A 26,655-nucleotide genomic window follows, 5' to 3' on the forward strand; every position below is an offset into this window, starting at 1 on the left:
GCTGTCTTTCAGGGGATGAAGGTGCATTGAAACAGCCTGATGGTTTGATACACACTGTGTGAGGATTCTCTCTCTTTCCCCTCCCTTTAGATACAGAAGTATCATCAGTGGCTACTAAAGAGTAGATGCTTAATAAATGCTTCTTGACACATGGTAGGAACTTAAAAGTTTGTTAAACTGATTTTTTGGGGTCTCTCTTCATCTTTTATCTGTCTCATTTGTTATGTTCCTTTTTATTTTTTAAACCTTACCTTCCATTTTAGAATCAATACTGGGTATTGGTTCCAAGGCAGAAGAGTGGTAAGGGCTAGGCAGTGGAGGTTAAGTGACTTGCCCAGGGTCACACAGCTGGGAAGTGCCTGAGGTCATATTTGAACCCAGGACTTCTTGCCTCTTGGCCTGGCTGTCAATCCACTGAGCTACCCAGCTGCCCTCCCTGTTTTGTTCTTCATTTTTTCCCTGTCTCTTGCCTTTCTCTCTGTCTTCAGGGACTCCAGCTAGTCTAGTTTTCTTGTAGTTCCTCTTCCCAGTTCTCTCTCTCTTTGCATCTCCTCTTTACTCTCTCCCTCTTTCAATTCTCTTTCTATCCTGCCAGTTCCTGCCTGCTAGGGGGAATGGAAGGCATTACACAAACAGATGGGGTTGGTCAGCCAGGAAAGAAGCCCCACCTGCAAGGCCTCAACGAAATTATTTGGCTGAACAGAAGAGAAATCAGGCAGTGGGCTAAGAAAAGTTATCAACAGAAAGTTACAGAACGTTAAAACTGGCAAGGCCCTTAGAGATCCTCTCATCCATCCCCCCCCCCCATTTTACAGAGAGAACTAAGGCTGAAAATGGGGAGAATGACTTTTCCAAGGTCACAAATCCATCAATAGCAAGGTCTGGGTAAGGACTCTGGTCTGAATCGCAGACCAATGTGCTTTGTTCATTGTACTGGGCTGCTGCATGTCCAATATTGTTGTTGTTTCCCTTTTTAAGTATTGTCACTTCCCATCATAGGATGGAAAGAAGGTTGAGATCAAGATTGAATGATTCCACTATAGGGAGCTCAAATTCTGATTTCTCTGATTTCTTCCATCTCTCTCCACACATTCTGGGTGCCCATCTCTCTCATTCTCTCTCCCTCCCTCCCTCCCAATCTCTCTCTCTCTCTCTCTCTCTCTCTCTCTCTCTCTCTCTCTCTCTCTCTCTCTCTCTCTCTCTCTCTTTCTCCCTCTCTCTCTCCTTCCCTCCCTCTCTCTCATTCTCTCTCTCCCCCTCCCTCTTTCTATTTCTCCCTCTCTCTCTCATTCTCTCTCTCCCCTTCCCTCTTTCTCATTCTCTCTCATTCTCTCTCTTTCACACATACACACACACACACACTCTCTCTCTCCCTCTCTCTCTCTCCTTCCCTCCCTCTCTCTCATTCTCTATTTCCCCCTCCCTCTTTCTCTTTCTCCCTCCCTCTCTCTCATTCTCTCTCTCTCCCTCCCTCTTTCTCTTTCTCCCTCTCTCTCTCATTCTCTCTCTCCCCTTCCCTCTTTCTCATTCTCTCTCATTCTCTCTCTTTCACACATACACACACACACACTCTCTCTCTCTCCCTCTCTCTCTCTCCTTCCCTCCCTCTCTCTCATTCTCTATCTCCCCCTCCCTCTTTCTCTTTCTCCCTCCCTCTCTCTCATTCTCTCTCTCTCCCTCCCTTTCTCTCTCTCTGTCTCTCTTCTCTATGTCTGTCTGTCTGTCTGTCTCATCCTTACCTTCTAACTTAGAACCAATATTGGTTCTAAGGCAGAAGAGTGGTAAGGGCTAGGCAATGGGGTCAAGTGACTTGCCCAGGGTCATACAGCTGGGAAGTGTCTGAGGCTAGATTTGAACCTAGGACCTCCTGTCTCTAGACCTGGCTCTCCATTCACTGAGCTACCCAGCTCCCAGTTCCCTTGCCCCCCAATCTCTCTTAAATGACTATTTCCACTCTCTTTCTCCCACCTACACCTCTGATATTACACAAAGCCACTGAATCACTTAGATGGCTGACACTTCAAGGGGCTCTCTGGCTTAATAGATAATCTGGTTAGTCATCATCAGAGCCCTAGTAGAGGAGCTCTCTATGTGTTCACTCACAGACCTGGCCTGATCAGACTAGGTACTCAAGAGGACTTAGAATGAGATGGAACTACAGAGTCAGGCATTTCATGGAAAAGGGTGAGAGATAGGAACAAGTAACTTGGGACCAGATGTGACAACAAAAGACAGATGAAAAACTGAATTTTATTAATGTGGTCATTTGTGAATGTAACTCCTTCCCCCTTTTATTTCCTGGACAGTGAGAGACATTGGAGGGACTGAATGTAGAATCTGTTCTTGGAATGTGAACATTTTATTTAGAGTTCCCTGAGCTGACAAGGATTTCTATTTGGAAGGGATTTCCTTTTGCCAAGGATTCATGCACCAATATGCAGAGAGGCTGCGTTGCTGAGATGGAAGAGAAGGTGAACTTTCAGTTTGTGCCAGTCCCCTCTGTTTCTCCAGGAATGCTGGCAGAGCACAGGGATGGGGGTGGGAGTGGGACTGGTCATTATCTCTGGAACAGTAATCATAGAAAACAAACAGAACTGATATTTTCTAGTCTGGTACCCCAAACAGGAAAGTTGGGAAGAGCTATGGGAAGGGCCAGTATACCAAGACTGAAATGACTACCAGTATCTATTCCAACAACCTGTGTTGGTGAACCTATGGCACATGTATCAGAAAGGGTATCCAGAGCCCTCTCTGTGAGCACATGCATTGTATTCCCAGCACAGAGTTCACCAGAATTCTTACTAGAATGAGGGATTAGGCTACTTCCCTCCCCTCCCTGAGAACATTTCTCACATCACCTGCCCCTCGAAAAAGTTCGATATCACCGCCATAAACCATTTTCTTTCTCTTCACCCACCTTCACCCCCACTGTCCTCTTTGGAACCAAGGAAAACTCCAGTTTTTTTCCCTCATCTTATTTCTCTACTTCTTATTGGCTGTAGTCATTATGACCTTGTGAGAGGAAGCTGATTCCTTTAAAAGCTTTTTCACTCATATTTGAAATTGTTATTAAAGTATATGATTGTTTATAATGATTTGTGTTTAAAGCTGTAAATAGAGTATAACATGGGAGGTAATACAAAAGGGAGTGAAATTTTCCTCAGTTTAGGCTGAGGTAGGAGATGAGTGATTAAAATACTTCCTTCAATATTAATAATTGGTGAGATATCCATATTCCAGGCTACTTCTGAACCCAGAGACTTCATGAGGAAATGAGACAGTATTGGTGATGGTATGGTAAAAACTGGTGTTTGTTTTGTTTTTAGACAATCACAGTCTTGTACACACCATCTACCTCCATACATTGTTTATATTGCTTGGTTTAGTAAGTGTTCTCAAAGGTTTTCAGGAATATTTTTTTTTTCTTTCCTCTGAGAAAGGGAGAAGTTATGTCTATTCCTTCAGACTGGGGTCTTCCTGAAGGCAAAGGTTACATCTTGCCCCAAGAATGAGGACTTAATGTGGGGAAGGTTTGTCTCATTCCTCACATTAAGGGCTCCCAGAGGAAAGGGAGGAGACATATATCTTTTCCTCAGTCAGAGGCTCCCTAAAGTCAGAGGACGTGTCTGGATACTCAAAGTGAGCTGTTCCTGAGAGAAGGGGATACTCCTCCTCCTTCTCTTCCTCTTGAAATGTCTCTTCAGAGTTTAGTAGAAGGTCTGTTCTCAGTTGTGCTTGACCAACACTGATTAATTGACTATCCCATTCTCCACTGACTATTAGTGCCCAGATAGGGAGACCTTGGTCACAGAATGCTGGTCAGACCTATCCTCCCAACTGGAAGTGATTTCTCCCTCCTATATTTCTCCATAATGTTTTTGTCTAGCTTTCTCTTGCCATTATTACATTCTGTCTGCATAATGGTTATTTGTGTATTTAGCTAATTTCCTCTATTAGCTTGTTAGCTCTTTGAGAACCATGACTGACTTATCTTTGTGTCTCCCCATGATTGCCCAATCTCACATCATTAAGCACAGGGCTATGCCTATGATAATCGTAACTACCATTTTTGAAGTCATTTGTGGTTCCTAAAACACTTCTTCCCTCATAGAACTCATAAGAACTAAGTAGTGCAAGTATTATTATTTCATTTTACAGATGAGATCATTGAGGCTGTTGTAAGTTGTTGCGACTTACCCAAGGTTGCACAGGTGAGTAAGTATCAAAATGGTTTTGAATTCTAGTGCTTAGAATTTGATGTTGTATTGTATCATGCTGGTGCTCAACATATTTGCTGAATTAAATCATACTGAATATAATCCGACTCTATAAGCAAAGAATGTCTCTTGGGAATGTTGGAGAGGTGTAGTCTGTAGTTTTGGAAGAGAAAGTTCATTAACTAAATTATTATTTCATATAATAGAGGGAATGTTGGCTTCCATAAAACTGCCATGAAAACAGGAGACTCCTTGATTGGCCAAGAGTGAGTAAGGGTTTGGGAGAATGAGCCAATGAGTTAAATCCAGTGAACCAGGTAGACAAATTACAAAAATTGGTGAGAGTTCTAGAGAAGATGATTCCCTTTTCATCCAGGACCACCGAGGAGCTGCTCTTATGGGGTTCATAGCCCAGAGGTTCAGGTTGGGATACTTTCGTTAAAGACTAGATTAGGTGCCACTCACACTGGGAATAGATGGCTGCACATCTAACACTTCTCAATTCATATATTCTCTTTGCCCTTCTGAACAAAGTCGATGAAATGTACTATTGGGGTTTAAAGAGTGAAGAGCTGGGACAGAAGAGAAGAGATAGAAATGGGCCCATAAAGGGTAGTAATGAGCAATTCTTATGCTTTAGGGAAATTCATCTGTGGGTGGAGCAGTAGTTTAAGAGACAGTTTAAGCATAGATATGATTGAAATAGAATAGGAGGCATCCAGTGAGCCTTGCCCTGGCTCCTGTGGGAGTTAGGAAGTTAGGAAGGAGACTAGACTTAGGAAAGGGAACACACAGTGATGAGCATTTGGAAGGGGGCCCAATCAAAGAGTTAGTTAATAGAGGAAGAGGCATAGGGACAAGGCTAGCTATAGGTGGGAAGCTCAGATCTGGGAGAAGAAGCATAATCCCTTGGAGGTCAGTGGCCTGGGTACAAATTCCAGATATCCCTTTGTTAATAACGGCTCTCAGTACAATGGCCAGGAAATGAGATGACTGTGGTAGAAGGAAGAAGGTGACCAGGAATTGATGAGGTGACATATATCCAAGATCAAGAAAGCAAGTGCTCTTAGGGTCAGAAAGATCCATGGGATTCAGGCTCAGAGGATCATAGATTCAAAACTGGAAGGGGCCTTTGAGGTCATCTAGCCCATGGTCACTTTTGAAGTATTCCCAAGAGGTAGAGAATCACTGGGTTTCTTATCATTGACACATAGATTCAGAGGTAGAAGGGCCAACAGCCACTGACTATAATCTCATCATTTTACAGATGAGGAAACTGAGACCTAGGGAGCTTAAGTGACTTATCTACTATTGCAAGGACTAAGCATAAGGAATGAGATTTCAACCCAGATCCTCTGATGCCAAAATCAATGTTCTTTCTACCATATTACATCCTACCCACCTGTACTTCTACTACCTCCTGTTATTCTACACAAAGAAACCTGAAGTTTAGGATAAAAAAATGACTTATCCAAGGTGATGCTAGAGACTTTGTAAAAACTAAAGGTCACCTTTTCTTATCCAAATGCTGGGGAAAGTTTCTGCTCTATATTGGTCCTGGATGTGGAATGTGAGCTTTGGCAGGGTCTTGTCAAGAAGCAGCATTTGTTTTGTTGGAGAAAAGAATTCTCCTGGATGAATGCCTGGCCAAGGAGAGGAGATGGCTGTCTATAATGAATAAAAGAAAGCATGTGAAGGCAGCAGGGAACTATACTTTTGGATAAATGCGGCAGTATGATGAAGTATCACCACTCCTAGGTAAATATACAAACCTGGCAGGGGTTTAGGCAAAGGTGTCTGGGGCAAGTTGTTTTCAGTCTTTGTTCTAAAATTGATCAAAGGGAGGGCATAGAGTCAGAGTGCCTGAGAGTCAATCTCTGATGCTAATGATTGTAAAAGACAAGCCAATTCATCCAGAGGATGATTGCATAGCATCCCTGATATGCATTTCCTAGGTGGAAGATTGGGATGAGGTCCAGGAAGCTCCCATGCTCATGGTGCACAGGGAGTCCTGTCCTTCTATTTCCCCATGGGTGAGTTTGTGAGACAAACATGGAAGTTGGTTGTTCTTCTTTCTGTGTTTCTAGGAGAGCCAGATCTCTAGAAAAAGAATCCATTGATCTCAGTTTGTCTGTAGGTAGCAGGGATGAGCCGGCATCAGGAGCAGGATGGTTGGATCATAATAGGGATTGGTCTTTGATTGATCTTTGGTCCTGCGCTGACAAAGACTATCTACCTGAGGCTTACTCTTTTTCTCCATCATCCACAGTCACTACAAGAAAAGGTGAATGTTGAGAGAGCACCTGATAGAATTTTCAGTCTCTGAATGGCTCTTTGAGGATACACTCCCAGGTGACCAGTTTCCATTTGCCCCCTTAACTGCCATCCTCTGGCAAAGGACTCCAACGAAGACTATATTTGTTGAAGATGTTATTCCTTCTCCTCATCATTGGTAGGGTCTTTTGCCCACTCCAGAACTTAGGAGGGAGGCAGGTCAGGCCTGGAGCAGCTGGATCACACTTTGAATTCCCCAGAATTCTTCTCTAACTTAAGGGCCAACTTCTCCTCCTGGGGAACAGAGTTGTGATGGGATTTAGAGCGGGCAGCCTCCTTATCCTGCTGTCGTAGGATGGTGAACACCAGGGTGAAGCAGAACAGTGTACCCAGCTTGAAGAAGAATTGAAGCCCGATGAACCTAGGGGAAGAAGGTTTCAGAAAGATCATTGGGCTAGGGTCTTGAAATCCACTGAGGTCTCCTTCAATGCTTCTTCCTAAATATCATTTCAAGTGAAGGGAGAGGCCCACCCTAGTGAGGGAAGAATCTAAAAAAGGCATTCTTCATTAAGTCCAAATGGTCCTGTCTCTGGAGGAAAGGAATCTGTTCTCCATTGCCAGCCTCATGTCTCCAAGTTTACCTGAGTCCTCTGTCACCCACATCTTCATTTCTCCAAATGCTAGCTATGCTTCAAGATCAGTTTTATTCCCATTTCCTTTCAGAAGAATTTTTTTGGCCACCTTAGTTCATACTAATCTTTCACTTCTCCCAAATTATTGAATTTGAAGTTAGAGTTACTAAAGTGGATGGGATGATAGACAAATTTAAACCAATCACTTTATAGAGGAGGAAACAGATCCAGAAAGAGGAAGTAATTTGCCAAAGGCCACATAATTAATAAATGCCAGATTTGGGAATGAAACCCAGATCTTCTTAATGTTTGGTCATTGTTCTTTCTACCAAATTATTATTTTATTTTTTTAAACCCTTACCTTCCGTCTTGGAATCAATAGTAGGTATTGGTTCCAAGGCAGAAGAGTGGTAAGGACTAGGCAATGGGGGTTAAGTGACTTGCCCAGAGTGACACAGCTGGGAAGTGTCTGAGGCCAGATTTGAACCTAGGACCTCCCAGGCCTGGCTTCCCCCCAAATTATTATTTCAAATAGTCTGACCCATTCAAAAATTCAGAAAACAATCCTCCCTTGGATCATATATTATGATTGGGGTTTCCTTAAAATAGTATCAAAATACTCAAAAGTGATCCATAACTAGGCCTGGAATATCAAGGTAAGGCTTGAGATTAAATAGACTGAAATCATTCAGTTTTATCTTGGCAAGGTTAAGATTGATTTGAGTCTTTCTTTGTTGTCAGAGACAGTCTAGCCCAATGACATCAGAGCAAGAAGGGCCCTTCGAGCACAGAGTATGGAACGTTACAGTGGGAAGGGACCTTAGAGCCCAAAGTGTGGAAGGTTAAAAAAGGTCTTAGAGCTGGAAGGGTCACCATGTTTTGGGTGACTGACTCCTTCAGAAAATTGCTTCCCAAATTGGACTTCTTGTCTCGTACCAACTCCAAGACAACTCTTCTTTCCTAAGTCATTGATCATTTCAGAGAATTTCTAGATTTTCTGAAATTTCTGGGTCATGTTCTTGAATAGTTTCCCTCTAATCCATTCTGCATATGGCAATATGAGTTATCCTTTTGAATAGCTTGAGCCCTTTCTTCCCTCTCTTCTCAAAATTCAGCATTTGCATATAAAATATACCCAAGATCAGAATTTGGTATTAAAATCTGTTTCTTTTTTTTTTAACCCATTCCTTCCATCTTGGAATCAATACTATGTATTGGTTCCAAGGCAGAATAGTGGTAAGGGCTAGGCAATGGGGGTTAAGTGACTTGCTCAGGGTCACATAGCTAGGAAGTGCCTGAGGCCAGATTTGAACCTGGACCTCCTGTCTCTAGGCCTGGCTCTCAATCCACTGAACTACCCAGATGCCCCCTTAAAATCTATTTCTGAATAGCCTGAGTAGGGCTTTTATAATGGAATTTTTCATTATCCATCCCTCATTCCCTGACCATACATATCCTATAGGACTTACCGATGTCTGAGGAGATCATGGTCATAGTATCGACAAAGGGACTGCATCCCACAGGTATCAGCCCAGAGGACACAGGCAGTGTCAATGGCACTGCCATGGAGCACAGGACTAGGCATCCAGGCTGTGAAAGAAATTGTAGGTCATATAAGATAGGACTGCCCAACTCAGGCCTTTAGGGATCTGAGACTCTTCACCAGGACTGACTGGGGTCACAGGTCCACAGAATAGAGCAGGACACATTCCAAACCACTGAACAGAGAAGAGGGGTGGGATTTCTATGGGATGATTAGACTACAGAAGGCTTTCTCAGAGTCATGGGGCTCCTTGAGTGTAGAGACTGTGTCTTTCCCTCAGACAAGAGGCTCTGCAATTTCTGTTAGATGAGCCCAGGGTGAAGTGGACACTGGGACCTGTCCTCCCCCAAACTTGCTACCAGTTCAAGGACTTCAGGTCTTCCCTCCCTCCTTTCCTTCCTTCCTTCCTTCCTTCCTTCCTTCCTTCCTTCCTTCCTTCCTTCCTTCCTTCCTTCCTTCCTTCCTTCCTTCCTTCCTTCCTTCCTTCCTTCCTTCCTTCCTTCCTTCCTTCCTTCCTCCCTTCCTCCCTTCCTCCCTTCCTCCCTTCCTTCCTTCCTTCCTTCCTTCCTTCCTCCCTTCCTCCCTCCCTTCCTTCCTTCCTTCCTTCCTTCCTTCCTTCCTTCCTTCCTTCCTTCCTTCCTTCCTTCCTTCCTTCCTCCCTTTCTTCCTTCCTCCCTTCCTCCCTCCCTCCCTCCCTCCCTCCCTCCCCCCTCCCTCCCTCCCTCCCCCCTCCCTCCCTCCCTCCCTCCCTTCCTCCCTTCCTTCCTTCCTTCCTTCCTTCCTTCCTTCCTTCCTTCCTTCCTTCCTTCCTTCCTTCCTTCCTTCCTTCCTTCCTTCCTTCCTTCCTTCCTTCCTTCCTTCCTTCCTTTTCTTCTTCTATATTTACCTTCCACCTTAGTATTAATTCTAAGACAAAAGAATAATAGGCAAATGGGGTTAAGTGATTTTCTAAGCTATCTACCCCACTGTGAGGTATCATATTTGTTGTTCAGTTGTGTTCTACTCTATGACCCTAGTTGGCATTTTCTTGGCAAAGATATTGGAGTGGCTTGCCATTTCTTTCTCCTCATTTTATAGATGAGGAAACTGAGGTAGGTATAGGTTAAGTGACTTGGCCAGGATCATGTAGCTAGTAAGTACTGGGGCAGGTTTTTAACTCAGGTCTTCCTATCTTCCTGGTCCTCTATCCACTGTACCACCTAGTTGTGAGGTAGCTAGAGCAAGTAATAACTAAACTTACTTTACTGATAGGAAAATTGAGGCCCAGAGGAGAGAAGTGAGATACTTGGGGTCTCATAATGAGTGAATAGCAAGACCAGGACCAGGATATGAATATCCAGACTCCCTGGCTATTGCAATATATTGCTACCATTCTAGATTAGATGAGCTCTTGAGATTCTGAGAAATCAAGGAATCCATAAACTTGGGCTCCAAAATGTTGTCTGGGGATACTCTGTTTTTGTCTCCCTACCTCATTGTTCTCTCATCCCCTTCCCTTTCTCATTTCTTCTCCCCTCCCCTCTAACACTGTATCCCATCCCACCACAGTTTTTATTTTTACCTAAAACTCTCAGCAACATGAACTGAATTCCAACAGCCAAAGATTTATCTTCATTCTTTACCCCCCTGCAAACCAAAAGCATCAGAAGAGTCAAAGGAATTGGTACATTGATCCTGCACAAGAGAAAACTTAGGGGGAGCACAATAACCATTTTTAGATATTTGAAGGACTGTCATAAAGAAGAGAAATGAAACTTATTCTGCTTGGTCTCAGGGGGAAAGGAGTAAGAGTAATTGGTACAAGTTGGAGAAAGGTAGATTTTAGCTTTATGTATGAAAAAAAAAAACTTCACTACAATTAGAACCATCCATAATTGGAATGTAGCATGCTGGGAGGTTTCCCCTCACCAGAATTCTTCTTTTTTTAAACCCTTACCTTCTACCTTATTTAATGCTATGTATTGGTTCTAAGACAGAAGAATGGCAAAGGCTAGGCAATGGGGGTGAAGTAACTTGCCCAGGGTCACACAGCTAGGAAGTATCTGAGGTCAGATTTGAACCCGGGACTTCCTGTCTCTAAGTCTGGCTCTCAACCCACTGAGCTACCCAGATGCCCCCCCCCCCCCGAATTCTTCTTGAGCAAAAATTGGATGATTATTAGTTTGGGATGGTTTAAGGGAGATCCTTGGTCAGGATAGGCTTGGATTAGATGCCCTCTAATTCTGAGATTCTGTGCTAAGATCTAACACTCCTACTAGGTCCTGATAATTGGGTTACCTTCTCCCTATTTATAGCTGCTAAGAATCATAGGACAGAAGCAGCAAGGTGGCTCAGTAGATAGAACACCAGGCCTGGAGATGGGAGGCCCTGGGTTCAAATCTGGCCTCAAATATTTTGTTGCTATGTAACCCTGGGCAAGTTCCTTAACCCCAATTGCCTAGCCCTTACTGTTCTGCCTTGGAACTGATACTTAGTATTGAGTCTAAGGCAGAGGATAAGAATTAAAAAAAAATTCTAGGATTATAAATCTAGAACTAGAAGGAATTTCAGAGAACATTCAATCCAGTGATGGTGAACATTTTAGAGACTGAATGCCCAAACTGCAGTCATCATGCCATGTGAGCCTTGGCCTTACCCCAGATAGGGAAGGGAGGAAGCACTCCCATTAGGTTTCTGGGCAGAGCGGTGGGTGATGTGAGAAATGTCCTCAGGTGTGCATAGAGTGAGGGAGAAGAGCAGCCCCCTCCAGACACATGTGACATAGGTTTTCCAACATGGATCTAATCAAATTCTCTCATTTTATAAATGAAAAAAATAAGGCCCCCATGGAAGTTAATGACTTGACTAAAGACATTCAGGTAAGCGTCAGAGGCAAAATTTGAACGCATATCTTCTGACTTCAAGCAAGTGCTCTTTCCACTGTGGTACAAGAATTTACTCAAGATCTTCGGGTTTCTTTTCCCACCCCTCTTGGGGCTTGGTGTCCCTTCCCAGGTCAGGGGTTAAGTACTCTGGGACTAGGATATCTGTTATAATTTCTTTCCTACCAGAAAAAAGACCTGTAGGGCAAAGGCTCCTTCCCAACATATGACTCATATCTTCAGATCTTTCAACTATTTTAGGTGACCTGTCATGTTGTTGTTCAGTTATTTTTCAGTTGTGTATGACTCTTCATGACCTCATTTGGGGTTTTCTTGTCAAAGAGAGTACAGAGGTTTACAGTTTCCTTCTCCAGCTCATTTTTCATGTGAAGAAACTGAGACCAAGAGGGTTAAGTGAGTTGCCCAGGGTCATACAGTAAGTGTTTGAAGCCAGGTTTGAATTCAGGAAGAGGAGTCTTCTCTACTTTAGTGGCCCATCATAGTCCCCAACAGACATTTTTCCAGTGAACTTAGATTATGGGATATATCAGATGATCTCAAAACACAGTGTTGACTCCACTCAAAAGGCTATATATTTATCGGTAACACTCAATGTTGCCATTGCTATGACATGCATCACTGTCCCATCATACAGAGAGTCATGCCCCACCCCCCTCTACCTGAGGAATGCCACAATCTAACCAGGTAGGTTCGCCATTACCTCAGGATGAGCATGAAGGCAGGTGTATGAGAGATACTGGCCACAGCCCCTCCAAGACTGATGAGGAGGATGAAGGGATATACCAGGTGACTGCAGGATGATTCACAGGATCCAGAGATGATGGAACTATTTCTAATCCCTGAAATGAGGCAGCTGCAGTTGGTATAGATAACCTAGAGAAGAAAAGGCAAGTCCTTGGGGTGAGAGAAAAAAAGTTCTTGGGGAACCCTAGCACACTTATATGAAGAAATCGACATTGAATCTCATGCTTTCCTGTGTTGCATGAACTTCACAGTGATGTGGGCAAGAAGGGATTAAGGTCTTATCCAAAAAATTGGGTGACAGTTCAGACTGACTCCATGGCGAGGAAACAATATTAATTAATTATAAGAGAATATAGTAATAGAGTAGCTAGTAAAAAAAAAAAAGCAAGTAGGTGAATAAGGTAAGATGAGGAGTTAAGGGGATGTGGTGGTAAAGTGGGTAAGGGGTTTTCAGAAATGCTTTTTATCTTGATTAGTTACTAAGGAAGGGGTCATTTATCTATCTATCTATCTATCTATCTATCTATCTATCTATCTATCTATCTATCTATTCATTTATTTATTTTTTAAACTCTTTTCCGTCTTGGAATCAATATTGTTTATTGCTTCCAAGGCAGAAGAGTAGTAAAGGCTAGGCAATGGGGGTCAAGTGACTTGCCCAGGATCACACAGCTGGGAAGTGTCTGAGACCAGATTTGAACCCAGCACTTCCTATCTCTAGTCCTGGCTCTCAATCTACTGAGCTACCCAGCTACCCCCCTGAAGGGGTCATTTATCAGAGTGGTTATTTCCTTGTCATTTCTAAGGATCTAATGTCACTTTACTCCTGGCTCACTTTGGTCTGTGTAGCTTTACCCATGATTCACTCTGTTTGCCCACTTTGGGGGAACAAACCATAATGTAAATGGGATGCTAATGATAAATGAAAATGCTCCAGAACAACTTTTGGTTAAATTGTGGTCTCTTCTGCACAGACTCTAAGGAAGGCAATGATCATGGAAATTGAGTATTGTCTGAACCTAGTTCTGTGTGACTGGGAATCTGAAGCCCCCTTAACCAAGGACTTAGGTTATGTGATATGAGGAGTTTCCTCATGATTGTAAATCTAAGCAACTCATAAGTCTTATCTGAAAGGTGGCCTCATACTATTTGATTAGTTTTTATTTCCACATTCTTTTGATTGTTTACAGCTACATGGCAGGGTTTGGGGGAGACATCAGTAGGGCACCAGCTCTTTCTTGGAGATGGTCCTCTGAATATTTTTATTTTTTGTATTTTCCTGCTTTATTGTTTCATTCATTCATATTCATAGAGACCATATTGAGCACCTACACAGTGGTTCATCATGAGAAGCCTGGCCTATCTTACAGTGAATTCCATGTTCATGGAAAGTCATGAAAAAATGAAAAATACAAATGTTCCAGAATCTTTGTAGCCTCCTTCTTTCTGCTGTGGCAGTGACAGAACAGAAAAGGATTACTAGATGGCATAGAAGATCCAGTTCTGGGCTTGACATCAAGTGCCTACTAGCTGTGTGACCCTGATCAAGTCATTCAACCTCTCAGCCTCAGTTTCTACATCTTTAAAATGGATATAAGACCACCTACCTGTCAGGATTGTTGAGAGGAACTCAGAACTATACTTCTTGAAACCTTTCCAACATGGTAGAACTTGCCTTGGCTTATACTTCAGTGGCACAAACTTTGTTAATATAGGTAGAACACTTTATAAACCTTAAATACCATATAATGTGAGTTATTATTACTACTACTATTACTTATTATTATTATTATTATAAAAATAGGGCTTAGGATGCTAAGAACCACACAATTTTTAGATCACCTCTAAATAATAGCTTCTCTATTAGTGTTCTACATGTGAGATTCTTGTCCACTTGCCAACAAACAAATGTACTCCTGGAGGAACTGAAGTATATTAATTTGACATCTTCACTATGATTAAGCCAGAAGATAAAAGGAAGTTGCAGCTACAAGGAAGGATGACTCATGGATTCTTCTTAGAGAAGCAAATAAAGGAACTGATAGAACTAATTTCATTGTCCATCATCAAAGTCAAGAAGAAAAATATTTCCAAGAACAGCTGGTCATCTTGCATTGCAATACCTTTGTTAAATATTTGTAAAAATACCACCATGGAAATAATTATAGCTTATTGCCTACATCTTTGGGAGAGGATGATGGAAGTAGAGAAGTTCTAAGAACGCAATAAGGTCTACCTAATGAAGTAATATACTATATATTTGAATATGCTTATTGACTTCAATGGGAAGATAGGCATAGAGGAGAAAAGGAAAGAATGTTGAAAAGCATGATCCCAATAAAGGGCAAAACGAGCTGCTAAAAGGTTATCATAACTGTTTGTCTGTCTCTGTCTCTGTCCCTGTGTCTGTCTGTCTGTCTCTTTTCTCTCTCTTTGTCTCTGTCTCTGTCTCTGTCTCTGTCTCCCTGTCTCTCTCTGTTTCTGTCTTTGTCTCTGTTTCTCTTTTCCCCTCCAAACCTTCAGACTAGATGTTAGCAAGTCCTAGTCACCCTTTGCTGGTCCCAGCTCTGATCATCATACATGGCTTAGTTGAAAGTACCAGGAAGAGTTAGCCTGGAGAAGAGAAGATTTAGGAGGAACATGATAGTTGTTTGTAGGTATTTCAAGGTTTTCTTTTTTTTTTTAACCCTTACCTTCTGTCTTGGAGTCAATACTATGTATTGGTTCCAAGGCAGAAGAGTGGTAAAGGCTAGGCAATGGGGGTCAAGTGACTTGCCCAGGGTGACACAGCTGGGAAGTGTCTGAGGCCAGATTTGAACCTAGGACCTCCTGTCTCTAGGCCTGACTCGCAGTCCACTTAGCTACCCAGCTGCCCCTAAAGATTATTTCTTAAAATTATTTCTTATTTATTAATTTCTTATTTAATAATACTTATTATTTCTCAGATATGGAAGAAGAATCAGCCTTATTCTTTCTTGCTCTAGAGTGCAGATCTAGGTGCAATGGTTGGTGGAAATAGCAGAAATAGAATTAGCTTGGATGTTAGGAAAAACTCAAAGGTTGAGAAGTGTCCCAAAGTGGAACTGGTCACCTCAGGTGGAAGTGGGCTCCTCAGAATTAGAGATCTCTATGTAATGGTTGGATGAGTACTTGCCATTCTGTAGAAAGGAATCTTGTTCAGAAATATGGTGGACTAGTTAAGTTGTGAGATCTCTTTTACCTCTAAGATCCTGTCAATGAACCCTCTTCCTCCCTCTCCCTCAACAACCTTCCCCACCCCAAGGCCTTTTTTTTCACCCCTCAGCTGTTACAATTGAAGGAGAGAAAGGAAGAAAGAGAGATCATTAAAGGGGACTCACTGAGCCATGACCAGGGCTTGGATCACCCTGAACCTCTGTGCAGCCAGCCTGACAGGGGGTCACATACTCGGTGTGGCTCCTGGTGTCACACACAGGGTTGAAGTCACTCTTAGAGCAGGAGCACAGCTGGATACAGTTTAGGAACTCCCCATTTTCAGGAAGAGTACTGGGAAGAAAGCAATGCCACAGAATCAACTCTTCCCCTATGGTAATTGCTCCGTACCCCTAGCATCCAACTTCTTTCTATCTTTTCCACACCAACCGTGATGATTCCCAAAGAGCAATAATCTCAGGAATTCAGATTCTTTTCCCCAAACTCACCTGTAAAAATGGGGACTTGATATATTCAATTAATATTGAGGATAATATTGGTATTGGCATTGTATTCTGTCAAGTTACTATTAGAAACAGAGTCCTATGTTTGGAACTGAGAGAGATACAACATTTGGCTAAGATACAGTCTTCACCTTTAAGAATCAATCAGAGCAGCTCCCTCCTTGGGTAAGGCATCACCATCTCCATTTTACAGATGAAGTAACTAAGGCCCTAGAGGTTAAATTCCTTTGCTGTAGGTCACAGAATTTCAGCTATAGAAGGGATACAAGAATATAGAATGTGGTAACTAGCAGGGACCTTTGATGATAATTTTTAAAGCCCTTATAAATGGCTTTATGATTTACAAAGCATTCTACTTACATGATCTCATTGTACTATCACTTTTGCAAGATAAGTACTTCATGTATTATCTCTGTTTTATAGTTAAGGAAAATTAAGACTTGAATAGGTTAAATGACTGGCCCAGGGACACACAGCCTTGTTAGCATCAAAAACAGATCTAAACTTCAATTTTTCTTGACTCCAAGTCAAATGTTCTTTCCACTACACACCACTGTCTCTTAGAGATTGTGTAACACAAGCCCCTCATTTCATAGCAAGTTGATGACCAAGAGACAATGTTAAGAATCTGTTGTTCAGTTGTTCTGGTTGTGTCTGACTCTTCATGGCCCCATTGGGAGCTTTCTTTGCAAAGATTCAGGAGCATTTTGCCATTTCCTTCTCCAGCTCATTTTACAGATGAGGAAATCAAGTTAAACAGGGTGAAATGATTTGCCAAGGGTCACCCAGCTAGTAAGTGGCTGAATCCAAATTTGAACTCAGGCCTTAACTCTATCCATTGGGCCATCTAGCTACCCTGTAAAGAATTCAATAGAAATAAACAGCTGATTTAGGGGACCTTGGGGGTGGATCTTTGTGTGTGGCTAGCATAATGCCTGATATATAAGAAATGCTCACCACTTTTTGAATTGGGCTGAAGTTTGACTAGAATTCAGGTCTCTTGATTCTCTGAGACTGTTAAACTCAATAAGGGATCCAACGTGAGACATAACTTGAATCTGTATCCTGGAGGCTTTGGTGAATCCTTTATGGGCAGTGTTGTGGGGGTTTTAAAGTGTACCCCTTGGGTTCAGAAAGGATACCTTTTGCAAGCATGCAAGACTCTGAAAACCCCACTTAAAGATCAAGAGAGATTTATTAGTATTGTTAAATTCTTTGCCAGCAAGGCAGCATAAGTGGAACAACATGGAAGTTGCCACCTCAATGCCTCCATTATGGGATTTTTATGTTCTTCCATCTCAATTCAATGGGACAATCAAAGGAGGCTAATCTCCAAGGTCAGGTGTTTTAGGTTAAGAATCATGAGGGCCTAAAAGACAGAGGAATTTCCCCATAATGGTTTGCCTGAGCTTCTGGGGATACAATGCCCATGCCACAAAGTTCTCTGATGAGTATTGAGAAGGAGCAATGGAAGGAGGTGTCAAGTCTCTGCCTTCAGAGAATCTGTGGGCTGAAGTGGAAGGCATACCTTCTCTGCTATCAGGGATCCCCTGTTTGAGGGAAAGACATGATCTCTGTTCTCAGAAAGTCCTTAGAGGAGAAGACAGGGTTCTGTCCCCAAAGACCTCTGAGACTGTGAACTGACAAGAAACAGCCCCTGTCCTAAGGGAATTCCTAGTTTAAGCCCAGAATCTGAAGGAGGGATTAGAGCCACACCCAGAACATGGGCATAAAACAGAAAAATTAAGGAGAGAATCCAATAAAAATAATTTGTGAGTTCCGAAGGAATGTCCAATGAAGGAGCGAAGAAAGGTAATGAGGTTAATCAGGGAAAACTACCTGGAGAAGGTGAATCAGTAGGGCCTGAATGTGTAAAGGGGTGGAAATGAATGGATATATGTCACTAGGGAGTCTGAATAGTAGTGAAGATGGGAGGAAGCCATGGGGAAGGAGGGAAGGAGGCAGCTGACATAAGGACAGGAGCATAAGGTGGCAGATTTCTGCTCCATATAAGGAAGAACTTCCTAACATTTAGAGTAGTCTCAAAGTGGGACAAGCTCCCTCATAAGACTGTGAGCTTCCTGTCATGGGGATTATTTAAATACTTTATGAAGCTCTTCTTATAGGTTGATCCCTATACTCAGGGTTTTAAGGAAGGAAGAAGAAGGAGGAAGAAGAAGAAGAGGAGATGAAGGAAAACAGAAAAGAGGAGGGAGAGGAGTTGGAAAAAGAGACATTCTCTATCTCAAAGGAATTCAAGAACTAAGATAGATCATCCTTGTTCTGTTTGGTCCTACAGGGCAGAACTCAATATTCAATTCATAGAGTTGTAGGAAAATAGATTCTGGTTCAAGAGAAGGAAAACTTCTAGGCAGTCAGAATAGTATGAAACTATAGTAGTCTCCCTCATAAGGTAGTGAGCTCTCCATCACTGAAAGTGTTTGAACACTGGCAAGGTGACTGATTGCTGTTAGGGATGCTGTAAAGGAAAATCATGCTATACGTAGGAGATAAATGGATTCCTAAGATGTCTTCTGACTCTGAGAATACCAGAAATTCTGAGGAATTCTAAGGGTTTGGGATGAGGGTTAGGTGGAAGGAGGACAGGTTGGGAAGTTCAGATTGTCCAAGATGGCCAAGACTATGGGCTAATAGAAGGAGGGGGCCAAGCATCCAGTATAAGAAGCCAAATTAATAATGTGGGTGATACTGGGTGATGGGCAAAGCCTGATGATGATGATAGCTAAAACCAGGAATTCTGGCACCTGAGACAAATTTAACTGAGCCAGATTGAGAGCTTAGGGCTAAAGAATTCCATTCCTTAGGTTGAGGTAGAATAGAGGCAGAGGACATGGGACTTGAGAAAATTTAGGAACTGGGAAGTTATGCCATTTGAAGAGGGGAGAGGCTGAAATGGAGAAACCAGTCTTGTGCTGAACTTATTGGTGAAGAGATTGAGTGACCTAAAGGTAATAGGTGATGGCAACAAGGTTCCAGACATGAGACAGAGAAAGTTTGAAGGAAGGAACATCTTTAGAGGATTTGTTGATTACTGATGGCAGTGGAAGACTCTGAAATGGCAAGCAAGGCTTATGCCAGCTCCTCCTCCTGGCACGGTGCCAGGGGTTTGAAAATAAAAAGGCTGCCAGCTTTAGAAAGGGTGCCAATATATGTAGGGGCTTCAGAAGAATACTAGGTTTTAGTGAGCACAAGAAAGAGAGTAGGGGTATGAGAGGAAGAATAGGTAGGATGAAGGGGAGTTTGTTAACAATAAATGAGAGCTTAGAAGGCACAGTGGAAAAAGGGACAGAAGAGGAAGAGAGAGACTGAGGAGGGCAGCTGTTGATGCCATTCTCTCCCTGAGTTCCATGCTGATAGAAGTTATAGGTCCCTAGGCCAGGCAGGGCAGGGGAGAAGTATAATGGTCTTGGGACCTTGGGTTGGAGGTATCTCAGGGGTTGAATGAGGGAGCAGGCCAGTTGAATGGGCAGTGAACCTGACCAGATGTCCAATACCCAGAGCGAGCCTTGTTCATCCTCTGTTAGTGCCAGTTCTGATCAGACCTTTGATTCCTGTTGAGCCTCAATGTTTACAAAATATAGTAACTCTCTGAGGAGAGTCACATCTCAGTATGCCCCATTTTCCATACTAGAATTTGTCCAGTCACCCAGATAAGCAGCAGGAGATCCAAAGTTTAAATTCTTGTCCTGGTCTTCAAATTCATTGTCTCTTTCCCTCCCCAGTGATGGGTCTTCTGGGATGGCAGATGGGGGGCAAGCCAGTGGTGAGATCAAAGGGGAGATAAACTGCTGCCATTCTGCTGTTATGACACTCATTTAGGGGAGGAGTAAGAAAGGTAGAAACTGAAAATTCTAGCACAGAGCCTTCTTTCCCTTGAGAAAAAAACAAAACAAAACAAAACAAAAAACTGTTGATGTGTCTAAAACTGTCTTGGCATGTCTGACACAGGGAGTGGGGGGCAGAGACTGGAAAAACTTGGCTGCTACTTTCTGTGTGGTGGGACCAGAGCCAGGTGGCCCGGGACCAGGAGACGCTGCCCAGGGAAGGGGAGTTCTCCAGAGCAATCTTTGCCAGGGCTTCCAAATACAGGGCCAAGGACAAGAGAATTGGGCTTCCAATGAGAGAGGCAGTGCAAAGAAATGGGAGAAAACCTGCCTCTGGGGTTGGATGAATGAATTTAGTCTTGGCAATGTTCCCTATGAACCCAGGCAAGTGAAACGCATCTCTGCCTTAGGTCTCAGTCTCCTCTTCTGAAAAATGAGGGGGGTAGATTAAGTGATCTGTGAAGTATTTTTAAATTCTAAATTCTCTGATCCATGATTGTATGTATTATCTTCAGGGGTTGTGGTGGTACCCAGTGATGAATAGAGTCCAGACATCTCTTAGGTGAGGAAGGAACCTGAGAAATCCCCAGGGGAATTTGGTGAAAGAAACCACCATCAATAAGCCTTTACTACAAGCCAGACACTGTGCTGAGCCCTGGGTATACAAAGAAGCGCACAAGACAGTCCCTGTCCTCAAGGAGCTCACAGTCTAATAGGGGAGACCACATGTAGAGACCTTTGTAAGCAAGATGGCTACAGGATAATTTAGAGTTAGCCAACAGAGGGAAAGCACTAGCATCATAGAGAATTGTAGTAAATGTAGTAATGTAGTAAATTGTATGTAAAATGTAGTAAAAAGTAAAAAAAAATTAACTGACTGATAATCCTACTAAAGGTAGAAATATGAAGGCTAACTCTAACCTGCTTATTCTCACCTTTCTCTTCACTTCTACCCCTAAGGCCTTTCCTATGAGATTATTTTACACACACACACACACACACACACACACACACACGTGCACATATGCATGCACCCATCTTCACATGCATATAAACACACATACAGGGTTGTTCATGTCTGGCTTTTTGTGATCCCATTTGGAGTTTTCTTGGCCAACATCCTAGAGTGGTTTAACATTTCCTTCTCCAGCTCATTTTATAGATGAGGAAACTAAAGCAGACAGAGTGAAGTGAACTGTCCAGGGTCACACACCTAGTAATTATCTGAGGCCAGATTTGAACTCAGAAGGAAGAGTCTTCCTAACTCTAGGTCTGCCCCCCCCCCCATGCCTCTGTGTGTGTATGTGTGTGTGTGCGTGCGTGTGCATGTGTGTGTGTGTAGATTGGTAGATAGATAGATAGTTGGATGCCTGGATGAAGAGATAGATAGATAGACAGACAGATAGCTGGATAGATAGATGGATGGATGGTAGATAGATGGATGGATAGAGAGATAAGATATAGATAGGTAGCAGATTTGTATATATATATAAAATAAGATAGGTAGATAGCTGGATAGATAAGATAGATAGGTAGGGAGGTAGATAGATGGATGGATGGATGGATGGATAGACAAATAGATAGATAGACAGATAGATGGATGGATATATCTATGTGTAGATGAATTGATGTTCTCAGTTTTTGTACCAATGGAAAGGAGGAGGAAGGCTAATGAACAATATCATTACCTTCAGGAGGGGCATTTTTTTTTTGGTGAAAGACAGGAAAGAGAACCCAGCAGTGACCAGTAGAGAGAGAAGAGCTTCTTGGAAGGTTACAGAATCTCAAGGGGCAAGTTGAACAAATATGAAGGCTAAAATTTAAAAAAGATAAGAGAAGATGGAATAATTAACACTTAAAATCATCTTATGTCCTATGTCCTTCCTGGGAATGGGAGGAGGGAAATCCTTAAATTCAGGGACTGTATTTTTCAGATAAGACTAAAGAATCCTGGAGGGTAGGGCCATATCCCCCAACCTCACCCCTCAAACACCTCTCACTGTACCCAGTTTTATAGTATTGAGCTTTATACACAATTGATCCACAATTAGTCCAAATATATAACTGGTCAAGATAATAAGACAAAGCAGCAGAATTAATATCCTATGAGGAAGGAGCAAGGATGTTAGTTCCTTAAAACATGGGGCTTATTATTTTTATGTAAAGTACTTTTGGCAGCTAGGTGTACAAGTAGATAGAACACCAGGTGGGTCTGTAGTCAGGAAAACTCGAGTTCAAATCCAGCCTCAGATACTTCCTAGCTGTGTGACCCTGGGCAAGTTACTTCACCCTGTTTGCCTCAGTTTCCTCATCTGTAAAATGAAATGGAGAAGGAAACAGCAAACCTCTGTAGTATCTTTGCTAAGAAAACCCCAAATAGGATTATTAAGACACAACTGAAATGACTGAACAGTCATTACCTTCTTTATATTTCTATGAGGGCTCCAAGCTCTTAGTTAGGGGCATACTGAATGGAGGAAGGATGAGTACGGATGGAACAGAGCCTGAAAGGCAGTCAGAGGGCCAAATGGGAACCACAGGAATGACCTTGGGTCATTTTTTCCTATAAAATAATACAATTGCATGTGAGAATCCTTGAGATTATCATTGGCTTTAAGTCTACTTTACATGTTCTAGCATTCTGTGTTCTCGCATAACTCTTAGCATTAGTATTCTATGTTCTAAGGGTTCTTCCAACTCTGACATTTTATATTCTCTATGGCCAGGTCCACACTAGCTCTAATATTGTATATTCTGTGCTCTCAGATTTCTTGCTACTCTTGGGTTTGATACTCCAAGGGTTTTGGAAGGCTCAATATTTCTTGATTCCAGAACCACGGTCAGGAATGTTTGGGAAATTCTGTTGTGTTATCACAGCCAATTCTGAGCCAAAAAAGGGGGCCCCGAAGGGATAAGGAATCTTTCTGGAGAAGACAGAAATGCTGATTTCACCAGCTGTCTCAACACTTTCTCAAGTGCTGGAGAGGCCAGACTGGGGACAAAGTAGTGGGGGGAGCATGTGGAGGGAGGCAGGAGGGGAGGATGCTGAGGGCCAAGCTGCCTGGGGGTGGCAAGAGAGAAGGGACAATTTCTGTGGTTGAGCAGAAGGGGGGGGCTGACCTCTGGCTGCTCTCTCTGCATGATCAGATCTTTAACCTTCTAGTTTGAATTCTGATAGTATTAGAGGAGAGGGCTGAGACCCCAGGGCTGCCCTCACTAACAGCCAGTCAACAAGCATTGATTAAGAACATACTCTATTTTAGGCACTCTGTTAAGTCCTGGGATAAAAATGCCCCAAACAGTTCCTTCTCTTAAGCGGGTCCAGTCTAATGGGGGATATTGCATGTGAATAGTTTTGTATGGGGCATCTAGATAGTAAAGGGGATAGAGAGCCAGGCCTGGAGCTGGGAAGACCTTGGGTTCAAATTTAACCTCAGATCCTTCCTAACTGTGTCACCCTGGGCAAGTCACTGGGCAAGTCCCAGTCGCCTAGCTCTTGCTACTCTCTTGATTCAGAATTGATTCTATGATGGAAGGTAAGGTTTTAGAAAAAAAAAACCCTGTTATGTTCAAACAAGATAGATTTAGGGCAAACTGGAAATAATTTCACTGGGAAGGTGCTAGAATTAAAGAGAGACCGAGAAAGGCTTCTTGGGAAAGTCGGATTTTTTTGGGGATTTGAAGGAAGCTAGGAGGGAAAGCATTCCAGACATAGGAGGATGATAACCTTTGAAAATGGACCTGAGACCGCCTGAGCTGCTCTCAGGGATCTCATTCTGAAATGCCTCAAATTCTGTCCCAGTCCTCTTCTTAGAGAGGCAGCCCAGGATAGGAAAAAGAACCCTGGACTTACAGCCAAAGACATGGGCTCAAATCACAATTCTGCTCCTTCCTAGTTATATAATGCCTGAGTAAATAACCCCCTTCACTAAACCTCAGTTTCTTTATCTGTTGAATGGAACTAATAATATTACAGCTAGGTGGTACAGTGGATAGAGTGCTGAGATGGAATCAGAAAGATCAGAGTCTGAATCCTACTCAGCCACTTTAGCTGAGCAACATAGGACAAGTAGCTTAACCTCCAATCTCAGTTTCCTCACCTGTAAAATGGGGAAAATAATGGCACCTACCTCTCAAGGATTGCTGTGCTATGAGGATTAAATGAGATCTTACCACAGTGCCTGGCACATAGTAGGAACTTAATATATGCTTGCTATCATTACATTCTCCCTTTCAGGAATCAGAGTCATAGATATAGTCTGATTCTTCGTGTCCCAAGGAATATACTATCCTTGGGGTTTTCTTGACAGATACTAGAGTGGTTTGCTACTTCCTTCTTCAGAAGATTAAAGCTAAGAGAGATTCAGTGACTTGCCCAGGGCCACACAGCTAGAAAGTATTTGAAACCAAATTTAAATTCAGGTCTTTCTGACTGCAAGTCAAGCAGTCAGAAGTCCATTGAACCACCTAGCTGCCTCCTACCAGAAAGGCAAATACTCCTCCCCTAATGTCAGGCTCATGCTAGATTGGGATGACCCCTTTCCCCCACCCTTACTCTCCATTTTGCAGACAAACTTGAGGCCAGGAAAGGTTAAATGACTTACTCCAGGTCACACAGACAGTAAGTGGCAAAGTCAGAATTTGAACTTGGGTCCTCTGATTCTGGGGCAGCTGGAAAACCCCATGGACAGTATGATCCATGGAGTCATGAAGAGTCAGACATGACTAAACAACTGAACAACAAATCTGGTTGTAACTAATTTCAACTTTTCGCTGCCATCATTCATTTGGATTGACAGACATTTTTATCTCTTGGTTTATGTTTTCATAGATGCCTTTTGGAGATCATATTCCTTCTTTTATGGTCTAAACCAGGGATTCTTTAATTGGAAAAATTTCAGATCTAGTAGAAGGATAGAATTGATGGAGAGATTTTGGGGGCAGCCTCTGGTAGGGCTTCCTACTTGATGGATAACTACCATCCTGGCGCATGCCAAGGGTCAGTCCTGACTGTCCTTTTACTCACCTGGGGTTGTAGACATTGGCAATAGGGTGAGTGGGGCAGCCCATGAAGAAGAGTGGCAGGCCAAGCAGCAGGCAAGTAAAGGCCCCTAGTACACCAACAGTTGCACAGCGTGTGGGGCCCAAGTGTAGGCGCTGTACCAGGACCCCTCCAGTCACGATGCCCACTATGGCTGCAGGGATGCTCACGGTGCCGATGAGCAAGTTGGCAAAGGAGGCAGTGACAGAGAACTGGCGCTCCAGAAATTTGGGCAGAAAGGTGGCCATTCCAGCCACCATAGAGCACATGCTGACCTGAGCCAGGACCACCAGGAGGAAGATGGGGTGGCGTAGATTCCGTAGCAACACTTGGGGAAAGACTGTCAGAGAGAAGAAAGAGGTCAGGTCAGAGCCATTCCTAGATGAATAATAACCCAACGCTGAGAAGAAGCTTAATAAGCATCTATGTTTACTTTCTAATTCATTATGCAAGATTCTCCTCTAGTAGCCCACCCTCTCCACTAAAAGGAAGCTGGAGAACTTCTAGTGATGATGGGACCTCATTGTTAAGGTTGGTTAGTGGGATAGCTTAGCAAGCTAGATGAGGAGATCTCAGTAAAAAAAAAATAATGCCTTCAATCCTGAAGCAGCCCATTTCATTGTTGGACAGCTCCAATTGTTAGTTTTTCCTTAGATGGAACTTCATTTCTTCATCATATTAAGTTCTCAAGAGCCTCAAGATCTTCCTTGTATCAAGCCCACTTACAGAATCTTAGAACCTAAGACCTGGAATGGAGTTTAAAAGGCATCTGGTTTAGTCCCTTTCCCAGTTCAGGAGTCCCCATTCTCTACTCTTTGAGGTAAGTATGATAGATATCAATGGCAAAAAGTATTGGGATTTTTTCTTTTTCTTTTTCTTTATATAGGGTCACAGATACAGATCTGAAAGAAATATCAAAAGCCATTTAATCCAGTTGTCTCATTTTATAGAGTCTTAGGCCAAGGGAGGTTAAGTGACTTATTTAAGTCATTCAGGTAATAAACACTTAAGGATGAAGTTTGAATACATCTTCCTCTGTCAAAGACAATTGTTTTTTCTACTGTGCCATTCTGCTTCCTATCTCCTCTGCTCCCCTCACATTCTCTCCCATCCCCTCCTGTTTCTTCCCTTTGCCCAATCCATTTTATCCCTTTCTTTCCTTCCCCTTCTCTCTAATTCCTTCCCATTTCCCTCTCATCTCCCCACCTATTTTTTTCCTTCTCTTTCCACGTTATCTTCTCTTCTCACCTCTCATCCCTTCCCATTTTCTTCTCTCTCCTCTTTTCCCCTTCCATTTCCTTCCCTCTCTCCATCCCCTCACTTCTCTTCCTATCCTAACTTCTCTCCTCACTTCTCATCCCTTTCCTTTTTTCTTTTCTCTCCTTCCCACCCATTTCCTTCCCTCTTTTCCCATCCTAGTCTCTCTCTTTACCTTTCATTCCTTCTCATTTTCTTCTGGAACTCTCCTCTCTTTCCCCTCCCATTTCCTTCCAACTCTCTTCCTCCCCTCACTTCTCTTCCCATCCTATCCTCTCTCTTCACCTCTTATTTCTTCCCATTTTCTTCCCTATTTTCCACTCCCTTCCCTCCTTTCCATCATATTCCATCATTGTTTTATTCTATTTCACTATATTCTGCGCTATTCCTTTATCCCAATATTCATCCTCTGCCTGACTGATTCATTACTATCTCGCATCCTATTTTCCCCTCATCCTTCACCACATGCCTGGACCATTCAGCTTTGCTCATTCTGTTTCCCCTAATATACATTAAATTAAATTC

At 42.7% G+C, this 26,655-nt stretch overlaps 1 protein-coding gene across 2 annotated transcripts in view; it reads right to left on the reverse strand.

The window, feature by feature from the left end:
* Positions 1-2,230: 2,230 nt before the first annotated feature.
* SLCO2B1 (solute carrier organic anion transporter family member 2B1) overlaps positions 2,231-26,655 on the reverse strand; it is a 100,697-nt gene continuing 76,272 nt past the window's right edge. For both annotated transcript variants that reach the window (XM_007490975.3, XM_007490973.3), the window contains 6 exons: positions 24,859-25,213; positions 15,652-15,817; positions 12,249-12,421; positions 10,228-10,292; positions 8,593-8,713; positions 2,231-6,912 (listed from right to left, as the gene is read on the reverse strand). In XM_007490975.3, the coding sequence (XP_007491037.2) occupies positions 6,732-6,912; positions 8,593-8,713; positions 10,228-10,292; positions 12,249-12,421; positions 15,652-15,817; positions 24,859-25,213 (1,061 nt within the window). In that variant the 3' untranslated portion in view covers positions 2,231-6,731. The remainder of the gene's footprint in view (positions 6,913-8,592; positions 8,714-10,227; positions 10,293-12,248; positions 12,422-15,651; positions 15,818-24,858; positions 25,214-26,655) is intronic.

Source organism: Monodelphis domestica, chromosome 4 (assembly GCF_027887165.1).
Source record: "Monodelphis domestica isolate mMonDom1 chromosome 4, mMonDom1.pri, whole genome shotgun sequence".
NCBI classification, from domain to species: Eukaryota; Metazoa; Chordata; class Mammalia; order Didelphimorphia; family Didelphidae; genus Monodelphis; species Monodelphis domestica.